Source organism: Amblyomma americanum, chromosome 10, assembly GCF_052857255.1.
Source record: "Amblyomma americanum isolate KBUSLIRL-KWMA chromosome 10, ASM5285725v1, whole genome shotgun sequence".
NCBI classification, from domain to species: Eukaryota; Metazoa; Arthropoda; class Arachnida; order Ixodida; family Ixodidae; genus Amblyomma; species Amblyomma americanum.
In genome coordinates, this window is record NC_135506.1 from 76,329,339 (window position 1) to 76,346,643 (window position 17,305).

General features: G+C 45.4%; 1 protein-coding gene across 1 annotated transcript; it reads left to right on the forward strand.

The window, feature by feature from the left end:
- Positions 1–466: 466 nt before the first annotated feature.
- On the forward strand, positions 467–16,029 carry LOC144106888 (ATP-dependent RNA helicase DHX30-like). Its single transcript, XM_077639834.1, has 4 exons — positions 467–711; positions 3,383–3,590; positions 8,181–8,408; positions 15,889–16,029. Exons 1-4 carry the CDS (start codon positions 572–574, stop codon positions 15,928–15,930), a joined length of 618 nt encoding a protein of 205 aa, XP_077495960.1. The 5' UTR covers positions 467–571; the 3' UTR covers positions 15,931–16,029.
- Positions 16,030–17,305: the final 1,276 nt, after the last annotated feature.

The window sequence follows — 17,305 nt, forward strand, 5'->3', positions numbered from 1 at the left end:
CAAAGACGAGAAAATGGCTAAAACTGAAGCAGTGCATATTTGTGTCACAAAAGTACTGCATGCTGCACTATGCGAATAACTGTGCAGCATGTCAAAATAGTGGTGAAGTGCAATCAATTATTGGTTTCTGTGCATTATCTAGTAGTGAATGGTGTATTGGAACTTTGTAACAATAAGTTCACATTAATGGCAAATCTTTGCATAGTTTGTTCACTTGAAAATGCTGAAACTCTGGGCTGCTACACGTTACAGATATTTAACATAGTCTAGCAACTCTGCAATCGTGCAACCAGAATTGCATTTTGTGCTGATAAAAGGAAGGCTGCGACAAAGTTGGTCATGGATCCTTTAGTGATTTAATTGTACCATGTGGTCTTTTATGCTCATAATTCATGTGTAACCATTCTTTTCTCTCCAAGTCATTAATTTATTTGTGAAAGATCACTTTTTCTTCTTTTCCTCAGACGGTCGGTAAAATGCAGCGCACCTTCCAGATGATGCGAAAGAAGAAGACTGCAGCGTAGAGACCGAAGCCACTCGCGCAAGTTCACACCGTGTCGTGTATGACATCATGACCGGATGGCTGCTCACTGTTTCCAGCGAGTTTCAGCCCCAAAGAGACGGGGAGCTTTTGTCCAGGCTTGAGGGGGCCTCCCATTACTCATCCACGATGCAGCAAGCCAAACGGGCTCTCCCCATATTCCCGCAGAGGTGAGAAACCTGGCGCTTGGTGGCGATTATCAGTTGCGCCCTTATTTGTGCCGCATTAAAGGACATTGAGGACAGATTGAAGTACAATAAACTTGTGGTAATTCGAACTTTCGGTGAATTCAGGTAACTTTGGAAGTTTTGGTTGACTGGCTATATTTTCAATGCATTTTAAAGCCACTTAATTCGTACTGCACATTCTTTTAAATTTGCTGAATTCAAACTTCTTGGCTTGTTCCAACTCTCCCAGCACGCGAAAAAGCAATGGCCGAGGTCAGGTACATTAGGTCTGTGTCATTCCACGCCAAAAGTTCCAGACATTGCACTTGACCATCTTTCAATTTGTTCAAAAAAATTGATGGAGACTTATCCTAATGTGTGTAATCAAAGCCTAAAATATTTTTGCCGGAAAAAATTTATTCATGAGGTGAGGGCAGTTTGAATATTTAGAAAAGGCGAGCAACCAGGCACTGCTAAATAATTTAAAAAATTCAAATTTTTAGAGAATGCTTCAATTTTTTTTATTGATATTTGCACAATTCTGGTTTTCAATATAATTCGGATTATGCAGCTTTATATGGCATAAAGATATTTAAAAAATCGAAAAGATGCATGAAAATCTTTCATTTCTGTCGTTTTTTTATTTATCAACTTGCTCATGGAAATTCGGAAATAGCCGTTTAGATTGTCTAGATGTCTAGTACCTAAACAAATTTTGCAGGTGATGGAACTGCGTACATCAAAAGTAAAAGAAATACTGAAGTTGAAAAAGTGTTTTGAGACAAAAACGCTCGTTAATTTCACCGTGAGGTGGTTCAAGTAAAAATATAAGCAATAGCGGGTTACGTATAACAGTTTATTGGGTTTCATTTCTGAAATTTTTATAGAGTTAATTTTTGTTTGAAGCGAAAAAAGAATTTTTGAAGTTAAGCTCTCGTGCTGCAAGTTGCGTCGTCTCGTAACGCCTCTTAAAGGAGTACAGACACCTAATTTTGTTAGCATATTTCCTTCTCAGCAATGATGCGGAAGACACTACTATGCATGAATCACCATGTGGCGCTTATCTACAACCACTAAATAATTTATAATCGAATTTTTTCTGTCGAGCTGTTTCGGTATCTGTTTCAACAACCGAACGATGGCTGTGACGTCAGAGTACTTTTGTGTCACGTGAGGCATGGATAACATCCATATAATCGCTGCTTCATCGTTTTAATTTACTGCTGTGTTGAAACCAGCCTTCCTCAAGATTCGGAATGACAATGAATGTGGAAACAGCGATTATATGGGCGTTTCCCATCTCTCACGTGACCTGTAAGTACACTTTGACGCCACAGTGCTCATTCGGCTGTTGAAACCAATACCGAAACAGCACGAGAAAGCCAAAAAAAGCACAGAAGTGCCTTCAAAAAACGTTTTTGTGGGCGGAGGTAGCAAAAAACTGGCTGAAACCCTTGGAAAATACCAGTTTTCTCAAAAAATTTTTCTTGACCATGCCTGCCCTGTTTGCAGAAAGGATAGCATGAAAATAGCTTCTTTGGATTTTCATGTAGTATGTTGCATTGTGTTCCTTGTTAAATTTTTTATACTGACCTGAAAGACGCGGGTTTGATCCCGGCCGCGGCGGACGAATTTCGATGGAGGCGAAATTGAAGAGGGCTGTGAACTGTTCGAAGTCGGTGCATGTTAAAGAACCCCAGGTGGTCGAAAGTTCCGGAAAGTTCCGGAAAGTTCACTACGGCATCCGTCATAGCCTGAAGCACTTTGGGACGTTAAACTCCCAAAAGCCATAAAACAGTGACATTCCTACATTTATATATTACTCCATTTTTTCACTCTGCCACTCTTTTGGCATGGTGATAATGAGTGCATTATGGAAGCAGGGATAGAACTTTTCGTGTAGAAAAAATCAGCCTACTGAAGCTATTTGGAGAGTGTCACTGTATAACATATCCTTGTGTAACACTTGAGGGTGACTGCAGGCTCCTACCATGTTTCGTTGTCATGCCAGGCTTACTGCAAGTTTGGCATCTCAATGAAGCACATAAAAATTTATATTGTCAAAACTACTGATGATATATGAGGGAAAATTTGTATTTATTCATTTAGTGCACTTTCCAAAAAGCATGCCAGATTTCACTGCTCTTGGTCGAAAAGTAAAAATTTAAGTCCCGAAACCTGCCTCCCCTCTTATATCAGAGTTGTTTGCTTCTGCTTCTGAATGTTTCAGTGCAGATCGTAAATGTTCATGGCACAAGCTTTGTAATCATTTCAAAAGCACTACAAGTTTGAGACACTCACCATGAGGCAGACATGGGTGAGACTTCTAACTCATTTATTCAGTAAAACCCACACGTAAAACTGCATGTAGGTTTTTTCGAGCGTTCATCCTGATGATGGTAGCACCAGATTTTGTTCTGGTATTTTTTTTATAATACTGTGTGCTAACATGGAAGAAGGTTCAAGAGTTGCTGGCACCATTGTGTTCTTTGTATCGTTGCCAATGGCCATGGCTAAACCATGGGCATAGCGTTGGGAATCGGCCTCGCTTGAAGAGGGAGGGAGTGGTCGTGAAGTTGGTAATGGTACACGTAATGGTACAGGCATTGCTGATAAATGCCACTATATTGGGAATGTTACATTCCGGAATCTAACATTCATGCTTGTACTGCAGGCAGAACGTTGTTCACATGGAGCGCTATCGAGTGGTGGTGGTCTATGGCGAGACCGGCTCGGGAAAGATGATGCAAGGGCCCCAGTTCATCCTTGAGGAGTTCATCTGCAGAGGCGAGGGCTCTGCCTGCAACGTAGTCGTCACCCAGCCGCGGAGGACGGCAGCCATCAGCATAGCAAAGCAGGTGGCACAGGAGCGAGGCGAAGAGGTTGGTGGTTTTTCGTTTACTGGCATCGTACAATGCTGTCATAGTGCAAGACAAAGACGACAGACTGGAAGACTGGATGAGTGCTCGTCCAGTCTTCCAGTGTATCGTCTTTGTTGTCTTGCGCTATAATGTATATGCATAAGCAACTAGCCTAACACTCCATTATTTTAAGGTACACTGCTGATAGGTGCCGACACAGAAATTTTCAAAAGCGAGTTTGACGGAATCTAAGTGAGCTTTTGAGGTAAACCTGAGGTCTGTTCATTTTTGGGGCGGTTTCAGGGCTGCACTGGAAATGGGCCTGAGGGGTGGCCCTGAAGAAGTGACATCAACTTGCTGGCCTCGGCTGTGGAATCTTGGGGCCCTGAACCAAGGGTTCTCATACTGGGTTTCAGGGAACCGAATTGTTCCTTGCTTTTTGTGTTGCCCGAGAACCTAAGTCCTTGCATGTTTCAATCCACCACCCCTCTTTTTTAGCTTGTGCTTAGCTTATGATGGCCTTGATTTCTTATGTACTGTAAAACCCTACAAACTCACACCCTTTTATTTAGCTGCTTTGTCTTGCATCTTTTCATACTGCAATTCATTATCCTGGTAAGTTAAGACAGTGTGTCCACATATGTGGACGCAATCTGAACACTGTCAAATCTCACCTATGCAGTATAAGCTCATTGCTGCATTTACACGATTGTATGTCAACTCGAATATAAGTCGACCCCCCCATGTCACATCAGGAAGAAAAATAATGTGTGCCGATGGCCACATTCCACAACACAAATGTATTTGTTACTGGACTACTCGTTCACACTTGCGCCATCGTCCTCCTAGTGCTGCCATTGTCATTGCTGCTGCGGTCCCACAGCACGTCGTGTTACCATCGACGTCCAGTGTGAAATCCCGCACTTCGCAAACAACCGCACCACAACATCACAGGGAACAGCTGAAAATTTTGACTCGCTGCAGCCACACCTGCATCACCCTTCCCAAAACTTGTGGCCTGGCATGCAGTTCGTTTCTTCGGCGCAAAGAATGACAGCCATCTTGAACATGGCCATGGACAAGTGCTGGACGCTTCCTGGATTTGGACCAGTAACGACTATTGACGAAGAACAACAGTAAAAACTAGTAAAACGTGACTGCCAGTCAAGTCAAATGCATCAAACACAGCCCGCCCTACTGGCCCATGGTGTCACCAACTCCTCTGTCTCTCCCACTCTGCACCCCACTCGTAACAGCGTCGTGCGAGCCGCGGCAGGGCTAGTTGTGGCGACTGCGATTGTGAGATGATTCTCCATGTTTATGAATTCGAGTAACGGGGGTCTACTTCAACATTTCGTAGGTGATTTCACCTAAATTTATTTCTTATCTTCATTTTCTTTTCGCATTGCACGTTCGAGTCTGTACGAAAACGTCAAGTAGTGAAAAACTGCCAGTGTAACGAAAAATTGCAGTCTTTTCTCAATTTTATTGTATAACACGTACTGGCACCGCTTAAAATCTTTTGATGGGGCTAAATTATGCAATAACAGTTCATATAAGCTGAAAAGAACATCCAATTTTGTGTCCTCACTAAAAGAATATGCGAACATTTTGTTCCATTTCTACAAATTTGTGTCTGTAGCTAAAATAATTTTTTTAGTAGTGGATCAGATTTTTAGTAGGCTTGTGCAAATAGTGCTTTTTTCGTTCGAAGTGAATTCGAAGCAAATATTAATTATTCTCTAATAATTTCGAAGCGAATACTTCGAATAGTAGCAAGTAAAAAAAAAAGGCCGAGGGCTAAGGTCTGGGATTTATTCAAGGAAAGTAAACAACTTGATTATTTACGAAAGTCTACAAATTTTCGTGCAAAAACACTTGCTGTTCCGCATGCTGGTGTTTGAGGTGCTCCCTTCTGCAGCTTACAATGGCTCCTGCAGTCAAAAAAAGTCTTTCACTTCTCGTCTGGGTCGCTGGTATCGGAAGGTACCTACGGGCAGCTGCAACCAGGGTTGGGTAAAGTTGGCTGCCCTTGCTTTTCCACCACACAAGGGGGTCTTGGAACCGGGAAAGAAGGAGGCCTTCAAATACCCAGCAACCTCATCCGAGATTGTACGGCTTGACTGATGATGTGCACGCAAGCTGACGTGTGTAAAAGCGCTCCACATAGATTCCCGTGATGGGTCTGCAGAGCAGGTGCTGTTCTCACTTGCTGCTGTACCATGTTGATCAACTGGCACAGTCTCTTCTGCTGCCGTTGTGAGTAGAGTGAACCCCCACTACTTTGCGGGTCGTTCAGCATAACAGACATCTTTGTATCTAGGATTGACCAACATTGCCAATGCATGAAGGCATGACATCTTGATATCAGGGAACCTCATCTTGATGCTACGCAAAGGCTTGAGGCAAGCAATGCTGCCTCACCACCTTCGGAAACATGTTCAGCTAGAACCACCTTGGTACACTGCAACATGGGAATGACTTGTGACAGCGTGTGATATCTGACGTCTGACAGTTCAGTTGTGGCATGGTCAAGTGGCTTCAAGATGTGCACTGCTGCATTCATAAGCTTCCACTCACTTGCATTCAAGTTTGGAACTGCATCAGATTCTGAAAGTTCTACAGTGATGACTGTACGGAGCTTCACGAGTCTGGCCACCATGGCATGCTCACTGTTCCATCGTGTCGGGACGTCTTGTATAACCTCGAGAGGGTCCAGCTGCATGTTTCTCTGAATTTCCTGAAGCCGTCCTCAGACCTTGGGACTTCGTTTGTATCTAGCCACAATTGCTCTGGCCTTAGCACAGAACTGCAAAAACTCCGACACTTCTCTTTTGGCATCACTGTCACACAACTGAAGGGTGTGTCCAAAACACTGCACACCACTCCAGGATGGCAGCGCTACTGCAGAAGTAAAGTTCCTTTCATTATCTGTAATGACGAAGATCGGCACAATATCGTGGGCCGGAAGTTTCGACTCCTCGATGACACCTGTGATAAATAGCTCCAGGTTTTCTGCAGTATGAGAGTTCGTCATCTCTATGCAAGCCAGTGCATGCACGTGTTGCATGAAGTCCCTGTCCATGACGTGACAAGTTACACAAACGTAGCTGTCATTTGCCCACGATGTCCAACCATCAGCTGTGATTGAAAGTGACTCCACTCCGCTTACAAAAATGTCTCCGAGCTTCTTTTTCAGCTTGTCTTTGCTTGATGCGTAGAAGTCCGGATTAATCGCTCTCGAGAACATTGTCTGAGATGGCACGCCATAATCCGGCATTGCGAACTTCATCATGTCGAGGAAACCCAGTTCTTCGACAATGTTGTAGGGGTGCATACCATGAGCTACGAAGCGAGCTATCATTTTCGTCATCTGTTGGGCTTTTGGGGCCAACGCCTTCATTTTCGGCTTGAAACAGTTGGATGTGGATGGTTGTTGACCACTTGCCTTGCTTGCCCCCCTGAGCTTGGAAGGCCTTCGTGTGCGTCCCACTTCTCTTGGTGCAAGTCAGGGTTCCTCTTTAAATGCGTTGCTAGGGTTGTTGTCATACTTGTCGTGGTCTTCAGGACTGCCTTGCATTTAAAACATCGAGCTTCGGTTCCCGGTGGAATCTTTACAAAAAGGTCCAAATCGGATTGCTGGCCACATGCAAGTCCCCCATGGCGCTTTCTGAAGTGGTCCAATGCCGCCGCGGCAGAGACGGAGTCGCCCACTAAATGCAATCGACCACACCACCACATGCCGCCACACTGACAAGATGCGTTTTTGTATGCCTTTGTTCTGAGCTTTGCTGGCTTGGTTTGGATTGGATTGGATTGGAAGAAGTATTACTGTATTAAAAACCGAAACTTCCGAAAACGCCTTCTCCCTGCCGCATGCGGCTATTCGTTTGAGACGAATAGTTCGAAATTTCTGAATAACAAAATTGAATCGAAGCGAATATCGAATATCGCATTATTCGAAAATATTGAATATTTGCACAAGCCTAATTTTTAGTAATGAAACAGAAGTTTTGCAACGTCAGGCACATTAAGGAACCACAGGTGGTCTAAGTTAATTCGGAGCCTTCCACTTCGGTATCCCTCACAGCTTAGGTGTCATCATGACATTAAACCCCACATCTTATCATTTTTTTGCTTATCCAAATGTTTAGTAAAAGTGTGAAAGTTTTGCACTGGATACATCACCAGCCGTGACAGCCCGGCTTTGTATCAAGATAATTATTCAACATTTTGTGTGCAGTTTATGTCAAATAAAATTTTTATTTATTGAAGCTGTTTGTGAAATCGGCAATGGCGATTTTGTCTCCTGACTTCATGGTGTCACATATCCTTCAAGTGCTCCTCTGCGGTAGCTCAGTGGTTATGGCGCTTGGCTGTTGACCTGAAACGTGCGGGTGTGAAGGCAGCCGCGGTGGCCGCATTTTGATGGAGGCAAAATTCTAGAGGCCCGTGTACTGTACGATATCAGTGCGCGTTAAAGAATCCCAGGTGGCCGAAATTATATTCCAGAGCCCTCAACCATGGCGTCCCTCATAGCCTGAGTCACTTTGGGACGTTAAACCCAATAAAGCCATCCCCTACAAGTGCAGTGCGTTTATTGCCATGCAGCTGGGTGAGACGATGGGCTTCCAAGTGCGGATTTCCAAACAGCTGTTGTCGAGCCACGGGGGCTTGCTCTTCTGCACTGTGGGCATCCTCCTGCAGCACCTCAAGGGCAATCCAAAGCTGCGCGGCATCTCACACGTCATTGTGGATGAGGTGCATGAAAGGGACGTCTGCACCGACTTCCTGCTGGTGCTCCTCCAGGGGGTGCTGGAGCTGAACTGCAACCTCAGGGTGGGTGTCTCTACACTCGTTTATTCTCTATACCCTGAACACTGTCAAACCCTTGTGTACGGGCTCCAATCTCCACAGATGTGGATGCACTTAAGTGGGCCTCTTCGATTATCCGCCTCTGGCTGCCCGCAGGCTGCCTGCAGGCTGCCAGAGGGCACAGCCAGACGCTTGATTTTCTTGGGCTGCTCCGTGCACTTCCGGTGGCTGCCCAGAACGCGTTTGTTTTATTGCGAAGCAATACTGCTTCAGGTCGCACTTCAGCCCGTTTCGTGGCGAGGCGGTGGTAGGCACCACTGACCTTTAGCGTGACCTCGCTGCGTGACGTCACACCACGTGACCTAGAGTGACGTCACACCAGCTGTGTAAAAACGGGGCCCCATCTCACGCCGTCGCACGGCGAGGCGGTAGCCACCAACGGCGGCCTAACTCCCGCTCCTCTCACCAGGGGCGCTGCGGTCGGTGTGACGTCACATCAGCTGTGTAAAAACGGGGCCCCATCTCACGCCGTCGCGAGGCGAGGCAGTAGCCACCAACGGCGGCCTAACTCCCGCTCCTCTCACCAGGGGCGCAACAGTCAGAGTGACGTCACACCAGCTGTATAAAACAGCTCCGCTCCTCTCGCCAAGGCCTTATACAGCCTCATACAGCCAGAGGTTACGATGGTGCCTACGAACAAGGCAGCTCGGCAGAATGCAAAGAGGAAGCATCAGCGAGCTATGGAGACGCAAGAAGAACGACTTTCTAAGCGGCATGCCCAGTATGCAGCTCGGCGACAATGTGCAACCTCCTCTGTGGAAACAGCAGAAGGAAAGGAAAAAAATATGAGTTTGCCCGACAGTGAGTCTCCTTCTACTAGTTCAGAACGCTGGAACGCGACTAAACGGCAGAGGCGTGTTCAAGAAACCCCGGAACAGCGGCAGCAGCGGCTCGAGAAGGAACGTGCGTTTTGAGAGAAGGAAAACGAAAAGCGAAGAAAACAGCGTCCAGAAAAAACACCCCAGCAGAGACAAGAGCGTTCGAAGAAAAGACAGGAGAAATCTCTCACCAAGGCTGGCCCGACTCAACCCGAAGGACACATTGCAGTAGAACGACGTGAAGAACATGCGAAAAGAGTAAAGGAGTTTGAGACGGCAACGCGTGAATTCAACAGACGCTTTACTAACACCCCGTTCGGCTATGCGTGTACAGTGTGTGACCGGTTGTGGCATAGGGACAAACTTACGCCGATCCGTCAAAGACGCCGCCCAACCCCATAAAGCGGTCTACTCGAACCATGTTCAACAAAAACAATAAAAACACGTTTTGCTACCTGGATGAGGTCTCTATAGGCGACGCGTACGAGCGCGTACCGCGCTACAAGAATGACATTGTAAGACGCAAGATGGGTCTACCGCCGGACCCCGGGGCAACCAGCGACACGCCGGACACGCAGATGCACAAGTGGGGCAAACTTAAGATGACCGACGAACGATGGGGGTGTTATGCAGACAACTTGGCCATCTACAACGTGGCCGAAACATACAAGCTACCGCTAATGGATCGTGAAGACGACGAGGAGACGTACAACAATCTGTATCGCATTTTAGATGGTAACAATAACCCCAACATTTATTACGGCATAACGCTACCGTACTTTAACGAACGCTACTGCAAGCACCGAGTGGGCATATCTTATGACGCGGAGAAAATGGAGTGGTACCGCACTGTCGGCCAATTGATACTGGAAGATTTTGTAATGGGCACGCAAATCGATACTGGAAGATTTTGTAATGGGCACGCTGGTGAGGGAAATGTTTGTCGGCATACACGGATTCGACGGATGACTTCCTCTTAGATGATTCACTGTAAGCCGTAACACTAGCATAACCCAAGACTACCACCAGCCATACTACCAGCTGATCCGAGAATATCACACTATTGCTTCGCAATCACCAGGCTCAACCAAGCTAAGCCACGGCCGTTTTTTTTCTGGGTTTTGGGCTGCCAGCGGGCAGCCACACTCGCCAGGACGACTTTGTGCTGGCAGCGCTTCGGCAACTAGCATATTACGGAGAGGTGGTATGTTAGCGGTAAGTGTGCGGGCCATATTTATTTGGACTAGAAAGACTGCGGTTCTTTGTGTGATGTTTTGCGGAATGCAGGCGCTTGTTTCGGCTGGAACACGGTGCAATATCGTTTGTGTCGGGTTCAGTGGCAACTTTTGCAGTAGTTCTCACTGTTAATTTAGTGGTTTTGCATACATGTGTGACTTTACACATAACAGAGGTCACTAAGTCTACAAAGGAAGCTCATCCTCTCCAACCTCACCTCCTGTCCGGCTTCTCCCTTCACATTTGTGGGCAGGTTGTGTCACTGGCTTTTCTTCCTTTTTTTCTTTTTGCTGCCTTGAAAAACAGTGGTTTGAAAAACAGTGTTTGTCTCCAAGGAAGATTGAAGCAAAATGGAAACTGTTTCCCTAAGCGTTATTCTTGTCAGTTTCTGTTCGCTTTCACTGAGAATAAGTTTCTGTGGCATGTGAAAACCTTGCAGCACTCGGAGACATAATATTTTGGATCCATTTTGCGAGTATAAAGCAACTAGTTTCAAACTGGATGCCCAGCCGGTCAGAAAGACAGTGCCCAATCTGGATTACTGCGGCCAAAAATCGCCACTACGTTGTGAAACCATCGGCTCGAAATGTGCATATCTGATCTCTTTGGGCATTCAGGCGTCACAGTGTCTTTTACTTTGCTAACAGAGGATGAAGACCTCATGCTTGATTTACGTTGCAGGGCACCGTTAAATCTGGAAAACTTTGCCTAGAAGCATCTCGAGCCAGGTGTACCAGTTGAATGCGGAAAATCGTTTTTAAAAGGGGCACCTCTCTTAGACACATGTTTCTTTTAATTTATGGACAGATTTACACCAAATTTTTACTGTCCGTGCATTTTCATGTGCTGATTCCAAAATTGCAATTGTTTTTCTCCTGCAGAAGTCTTTTGTACATAGATCAAGGAAAGCATGTCTTTCTTTGGTGGAAGCTTGGTTAACAAACATGAGTGAGATTTTACGAAGAACATTTCTATTTATAAATAATCTAAGGTCATTAGGAGTGCAGTAAGGCATATTTGAGCATCCTAGGACGATTAGGAAGAAAGTTTCAACTGGTCAAACTTGAAGAAAGCTCGTTTTGGGGGCTGGTGAAAATTATATATTTTGAGCATTTTCTTGATGATCTAGTGGTCTAAAGTTAGTATTACTGCAGAGCCTGTGCATTTATCTTTCTTTCACAAATAGAATTATAGTAATAGTTGTTATAGAACTGGAGATATTGCTCCTCTAAAATTCTGATTGTGTCAGAAAGGCAGCTGTGTGAAATTGGGGAAAGACATTTTTGGCATATTTTTGTGCCACCAAGGCCAACTAAAAATCACTGAAATGAGCTCTGGCTGTTTCTGGGGTGGGCGTACCACCATTTCTGCTCGACATAATAGCGCTTGCAACAAGGAAATGGCCGGAGAAGAAATGGCATGATCTGGAGGCTGGTACCAGAGATTAATGCCTTTGCATCGTGACTTCCCAGAAGTTGTTGCCGAAGTAGAGGTGTGCATGTGGGTATCTCACAACAATGCTGTGATTGCTATCGACCCCTAAGTAATTAATTGTGCTCTTCGCTTGTTTTGCACCTCAAAAGATTGAGAACAAAGTTTATTTCGTCAAGCTTTGAGATTCCGCACGTTGCGGGACGCCGGTTTGTGACCAACGCTGCCGTCACACCACTAGGTTTGCTGTAAGGCTCGATCTATCGTGCCCTTGCTGGCTATCAACAAAAGCCCCCTAGGTATCACTTCCTCATCTGCACAGTCATGATTATGCTGCCTGTATGCAGCAGGAATCTTTTGAGAGGATCTGTGCTCACTCCTCGCTGTAGTGCTGAGCGCTGAGCTGGTTGCTGATCGTAGATAACAGGTTGTGATGATGCAGGGTACCCAGCGGCTTCAGATCTCTATCTTTTGCTTCCTCTTAGGCTGAAGATGTTGCACATCTCGAAATATGTATTCCTCATTTTGCACTGACAAACCTAGCTAGGCCGTGACAGTGGAACAGCGCAGTGTGACCAACTCGCACCGGGTTGCAAGCGGTTGAAGCCACCAGCCAACTAAAAGTCGCCATTTTGGTCACGTGATTTTGGAGACCAATAGCAGTACGTGTTTTGCACAGTTTTGTACCTTTGTTTACCTCTTCCATTGTTTGCTTATTGTCGCCAACCGAAATATGGGAATAACCTGAATCACGGCCTTTCAAACGAAGCCAAAATGTTGCGAGCACAGCGCATATTTCTCTAACTGCTGGGAGTCAATGTTTAGTGCGATTTGACCTCAATTTAAGTGCCCGGATTCACATATCTTGAATTTTACAACGCACGAATTAGGTAGTGTGTTGTAAGGAAAATTTGTAGATAGCTGTGAAAAGATCTCAGGATAGCGAAAACTAAATATAAAAAATTTGATTTTTTTTATTCTAATTTTCGGCTGTGAAGAGCCATGTCTCCCCTTAAGATGGACGCCCCTTTGTTTTATGGTAGCTCTGGCACGGCTCCAGTGAATGCACCTGCCTGCTTGTTCTGCACAAGCATGTGTGCTTAAAATGCCTAATATGTAGTGGTCTGTTTACTGAGAGATAAGGCATAGGTAATCGTTCGAGAGGCTGGGAATTCTTAGTGCACAATCTTGGTATGCTCTCTCGAAAAATTTGAAAATTTTCTCCCACCCGATAATGCCTAAGGGGTTATTTCTAGGCATGAGCAAATATTCAGTAATTTCAAATGTTCGATCAAATAGTAAAGTATTCGATATTTGATTTGATCCGAATGTTGGTACTTGAATTCTTCAAGTATATATTGCATGCGAGTAATGTTTCTGGAATCCTTGCTTGGTGTGGTTTCAGTTCAGCATACTTCCTCTGAGATGGCATCGTGCGCGTTGCCATAGCCCAACTCGATGAACACTTCCTAAGGATGTGCATAGCATGCCTGCACGCTTGCACGTGTGCTAGAGCCAGTCTGCGCATGCACACAGCGCCCAGAGCTTAAGAGCTGTACCTGCCAGGTGCCTGAGCCTGCGCTACCCTCAGTGCGCACATGCTGGAACCGGCACGGCAGCATGCACCAGAGGATGCGCGGCTCTCGTGTCCTTTGCGGGATGAGCCTGGGCTGACTGCGGCTGTTGCAGCTGCTCCTCTCAGTGTGAAATTCGCCAAGCAAGCGGTACAGTGCACCCACCTCAGTAAGCTAGCACATGGAGATGGGTCTCCCTCCGGTGCCTTACACGGGGCAGTGATTGATGTACGATGTGTACGGTGCTGCATTTAAAGAACGTGACGCCACAACGCGGGAGGCACGGTATCCCAATTAACACAAAGGGTGACTTTTGGATAGACTTGGACTTGGCTTCCATGGTACTCATGCTGCCAACAGAAAAAATACCCCAAAACTGTGGAAACTGAAACCTAGTTGCAGTTGCTTCAAAATGGCTACACCGCAACACTGGTTTAGGGCAGTCAAATCACAGTGTTTGGTTACAACATGAGGGTAGACTTTAAGGGACAGAAAATCTTAGAAAAAAACTGGTATTTCCACTGGCCTAGTTACTTCTGACAGTTTGCCTGATAATCCACAATTCATGCAGAAAGTCAACAGCTAATCAATTAATCAGCGAGCAGTAACAGGTACCGTGTGTCTTGTTACAGTAACTGATGGATTTTTTTGGACTCTCTAGACACAGCTGAAATCGAAAGGTTAAATTCATGCAAAAAAAAAGCCCCAATTCACATTTCAGTTGCGAAGCACCTTTGGAGAAAGGGGTTGATAGTTTTCTGCACATTCTGACTTTTTTGTACTGCTTTAAATTAAGGGGTTATGAGAGTCTTAAATTTTTTTATTTGTTAACATACTTTGGTGACTTAACTTTGACGTATATCATAGGATGCGTCTTTTGGATATTCATTAGGATTTCAAATATTTCACCCGGAAGGAAATATGCATTTGGCAAATTAACATATACTAATTAGGGTCTTAGACCCCCTCATCCAGGCATGTCACACAAAAACAGACAACTGACAGTGACTGCTTTCATTCGCTTTGTGTTCAGTGGCTGCTCTGCCACTGATGAGACAAGGTTCAGAAGGAAAACCAAACATGCTGCAGTATGCAGTGCACTGTGCCTACTGTATGGAGGTCCGGAAACTAAGAGAAACATTTTAAAAAATGATGGTCGATTTAGCATGGCTAGTCCAAATTTGAATTAGGTGTGCTAGCGCTTCTGTTTCAGTTTGAGGCATGGTAATTCTTTCCCAGGTAACTCTATCCCAGATAATTCTAGGAATTATTGCAGCTGCGTAATTTCTAATGTAAATTTTACCAAATAATTAGGTCTGGTGGCCTGCATCAACACGGTTATTTCACAGATCTGGGGTGCGGGCACAGAGTATGGGCAAAGTTAGTTCACGTGTGTGCTTCTTGTGCGTCGTTTTTGAGGCGGCCGCTTCAATCCTACGCAATACTTTTCTGTTGGAACCTAGAAATTGCATTTTTAAGCTGCTAGCGACAGGGAAAAGGCAGATGACTGCACGTAGTACAGCATTGCCAAGGTGGCGTTTGTCGTGGCATAGTTTTGTTTTTGCGCCTTAAAGCTTCACGCTGACTGTAAGTGTGCTCGGCATTGACATAGGTGCAACATGCTGCAGGTCACCGAACATGGTGACGGCCAACCTGCTATTGAGTATAGAGTACCTCTTTGGCTCCATTGCCATTCTGTGCGCCCCGATAGTTGGCTGTCAGAAAGCTGGCACGGGTTGAACCACTATCTCGAAATGACATTCGTGACGTAGCGTGTGGGAAAGCTGCCACAGTTACGATGTAACAGCTAAGTTTCTGTTGCACGGGTTTCTATGGAAGCTTGGACAGTACTGGCTCTCGAAGACATAGCAGCCAGGAAAATGCAGCATCCAAGAACATAACAGCGGAATTCTAGTTTTTTCTTGTTCCTTGTCGGTGACCGGCTGACTGTGTGCCACGCTGGCTTGCACAGTTTCCTTGTGTGGTTAGAGGGTTAGGTTACCAATGTCTCCAATTACTTCATGTAATTGCAAAGTTTGTCCAATAAGGATGATGCATTCCCGCAGTAAAATATTTTGCCTGGGTCCTGTTTTAATGCAATGGCATTAGAAAAAAAATCATCGCAAAGAAAATGTGTCGTCATTCAAACTTTGCTAGCTAACTGGAGGAAAATGACGTCACCTCCGGTAAAGGCATGAACAGCTTCTAATACTGTAGCTTGGCCAACACATTATGTAATTAGGTGTCCCTGTGAATTTTTTGGCTCTCCTTGGTTAAATCGAAAACCCTCTTAATTAGAATATTTGTGAGGTCCTGATTACTTTGAATTAAAGACATTTTACTTGGCTTTTTCCAGACAGACATTTTTCTCGCTTCACCTAACAGGGTCCTGATGAGTGCCACTATCAATGCGGAGAAGTTTTCTGAGTACGTCAACGGTGCGCCTATCATCAGGATTCCTGGAAAGATCCATCCTCTGACTCAGTACTTTCTCGAGGACCTTGTGGCTGACAACTTAGTGCCCAGGATGCACTTTGAAAGGTAAGCGTGGCAATGTTTGGCAAGGGCATTGTCTGCCTTTGCCACATATTCCAAAAAGCAAAAAAAAAGGTTTGGATTTAACATCCCAAAGCTGGACTGAAAGGGACGCCATAGTGAGGGGCTATGGATTAATTTCGACCACCTGGAGTTGTTTAACATGCACTCACAATGTACAGCACACAGGTGCCGTTTCCATTTCACCTTTATCAAAGCGTGACCACTGTGGTTGGAATTGAACTCATGCCCTCCGGCCCAGTATCCAAGCGCCTTAACCACTGATCCAACCTGGCAGGTAGAAGTGCAAAAAAAGAGTGGGAGAGGATGAACACAAATTATTGGACAGCAATTCTCCTTTTGTCTTTGTGCATTTCGATGGATGCGAAATGCTAGAGCCCCATTTTCCGTGCGATGTCAGTGCACTCTAAAGAACCTCAGGTCGTCGAAATTATCCGGAGCCGTCTGCTACGACATCCCTCATATCATAAATTGCTTTGTGACGTTAAACCTAACCTAACCGGCAGTATATACTCTCGTAATGAACCCACTTTTCTTCCAGAAATGTTGACATCAATTTGGGGGATAGTTTATTACGTGGGAAAAAAGTTTAAAGAGGTTTTTTTTGGAGAGCCAAAATTTCATATCATCCATCTGCCCACCCATCCGTCCGTCAATTATCCACCCACCCACCATCAGCAAAAGCATGCATTCAGACAGCGGCGAACGCATCGTTCACACCGGAAGGCGTGTGCTATATCACATTGTGATACCCGGCCGCGATGGCGAATTGCGGCGAGATAAAACGAACATACTGAACTCCGGCCGTCAAGGTCTGGTGCGCGTTGTTTACACCAAGTTGAAAATAACACGCAGGACAGTGAGGGGTTAGACATTTTTGCTACGTTTCTCTCTGATGCTTGAGCACTCGCCACCTTTCTAAGCACACAGTAGCACAGATTGTGCCCAGCGAGCCACCACCACCAGCGCCTTGGCGCTCTGCCCAGTTCGGAGAGCCCCCTCCCCTGGCCTTCCATTGGAGCTCTCCTCTAAAAGTAAACATGCCGTAATGTTATCAGCTCCCAGCATATTGTAACACTGCCAAGGTCTGCGCTGCGGACGGCATGAAAACAGGAAGGGGTATGAAAAGCTATCCATTTAAAAAAAATAATTTTCACTGACAAAAGTGGGGTGTGGGTTCATTATGGAAGTGTGTTCATTACACAAGTACAGTCGAGCCCGCTTATTTCGAATTATTGGCTGTATT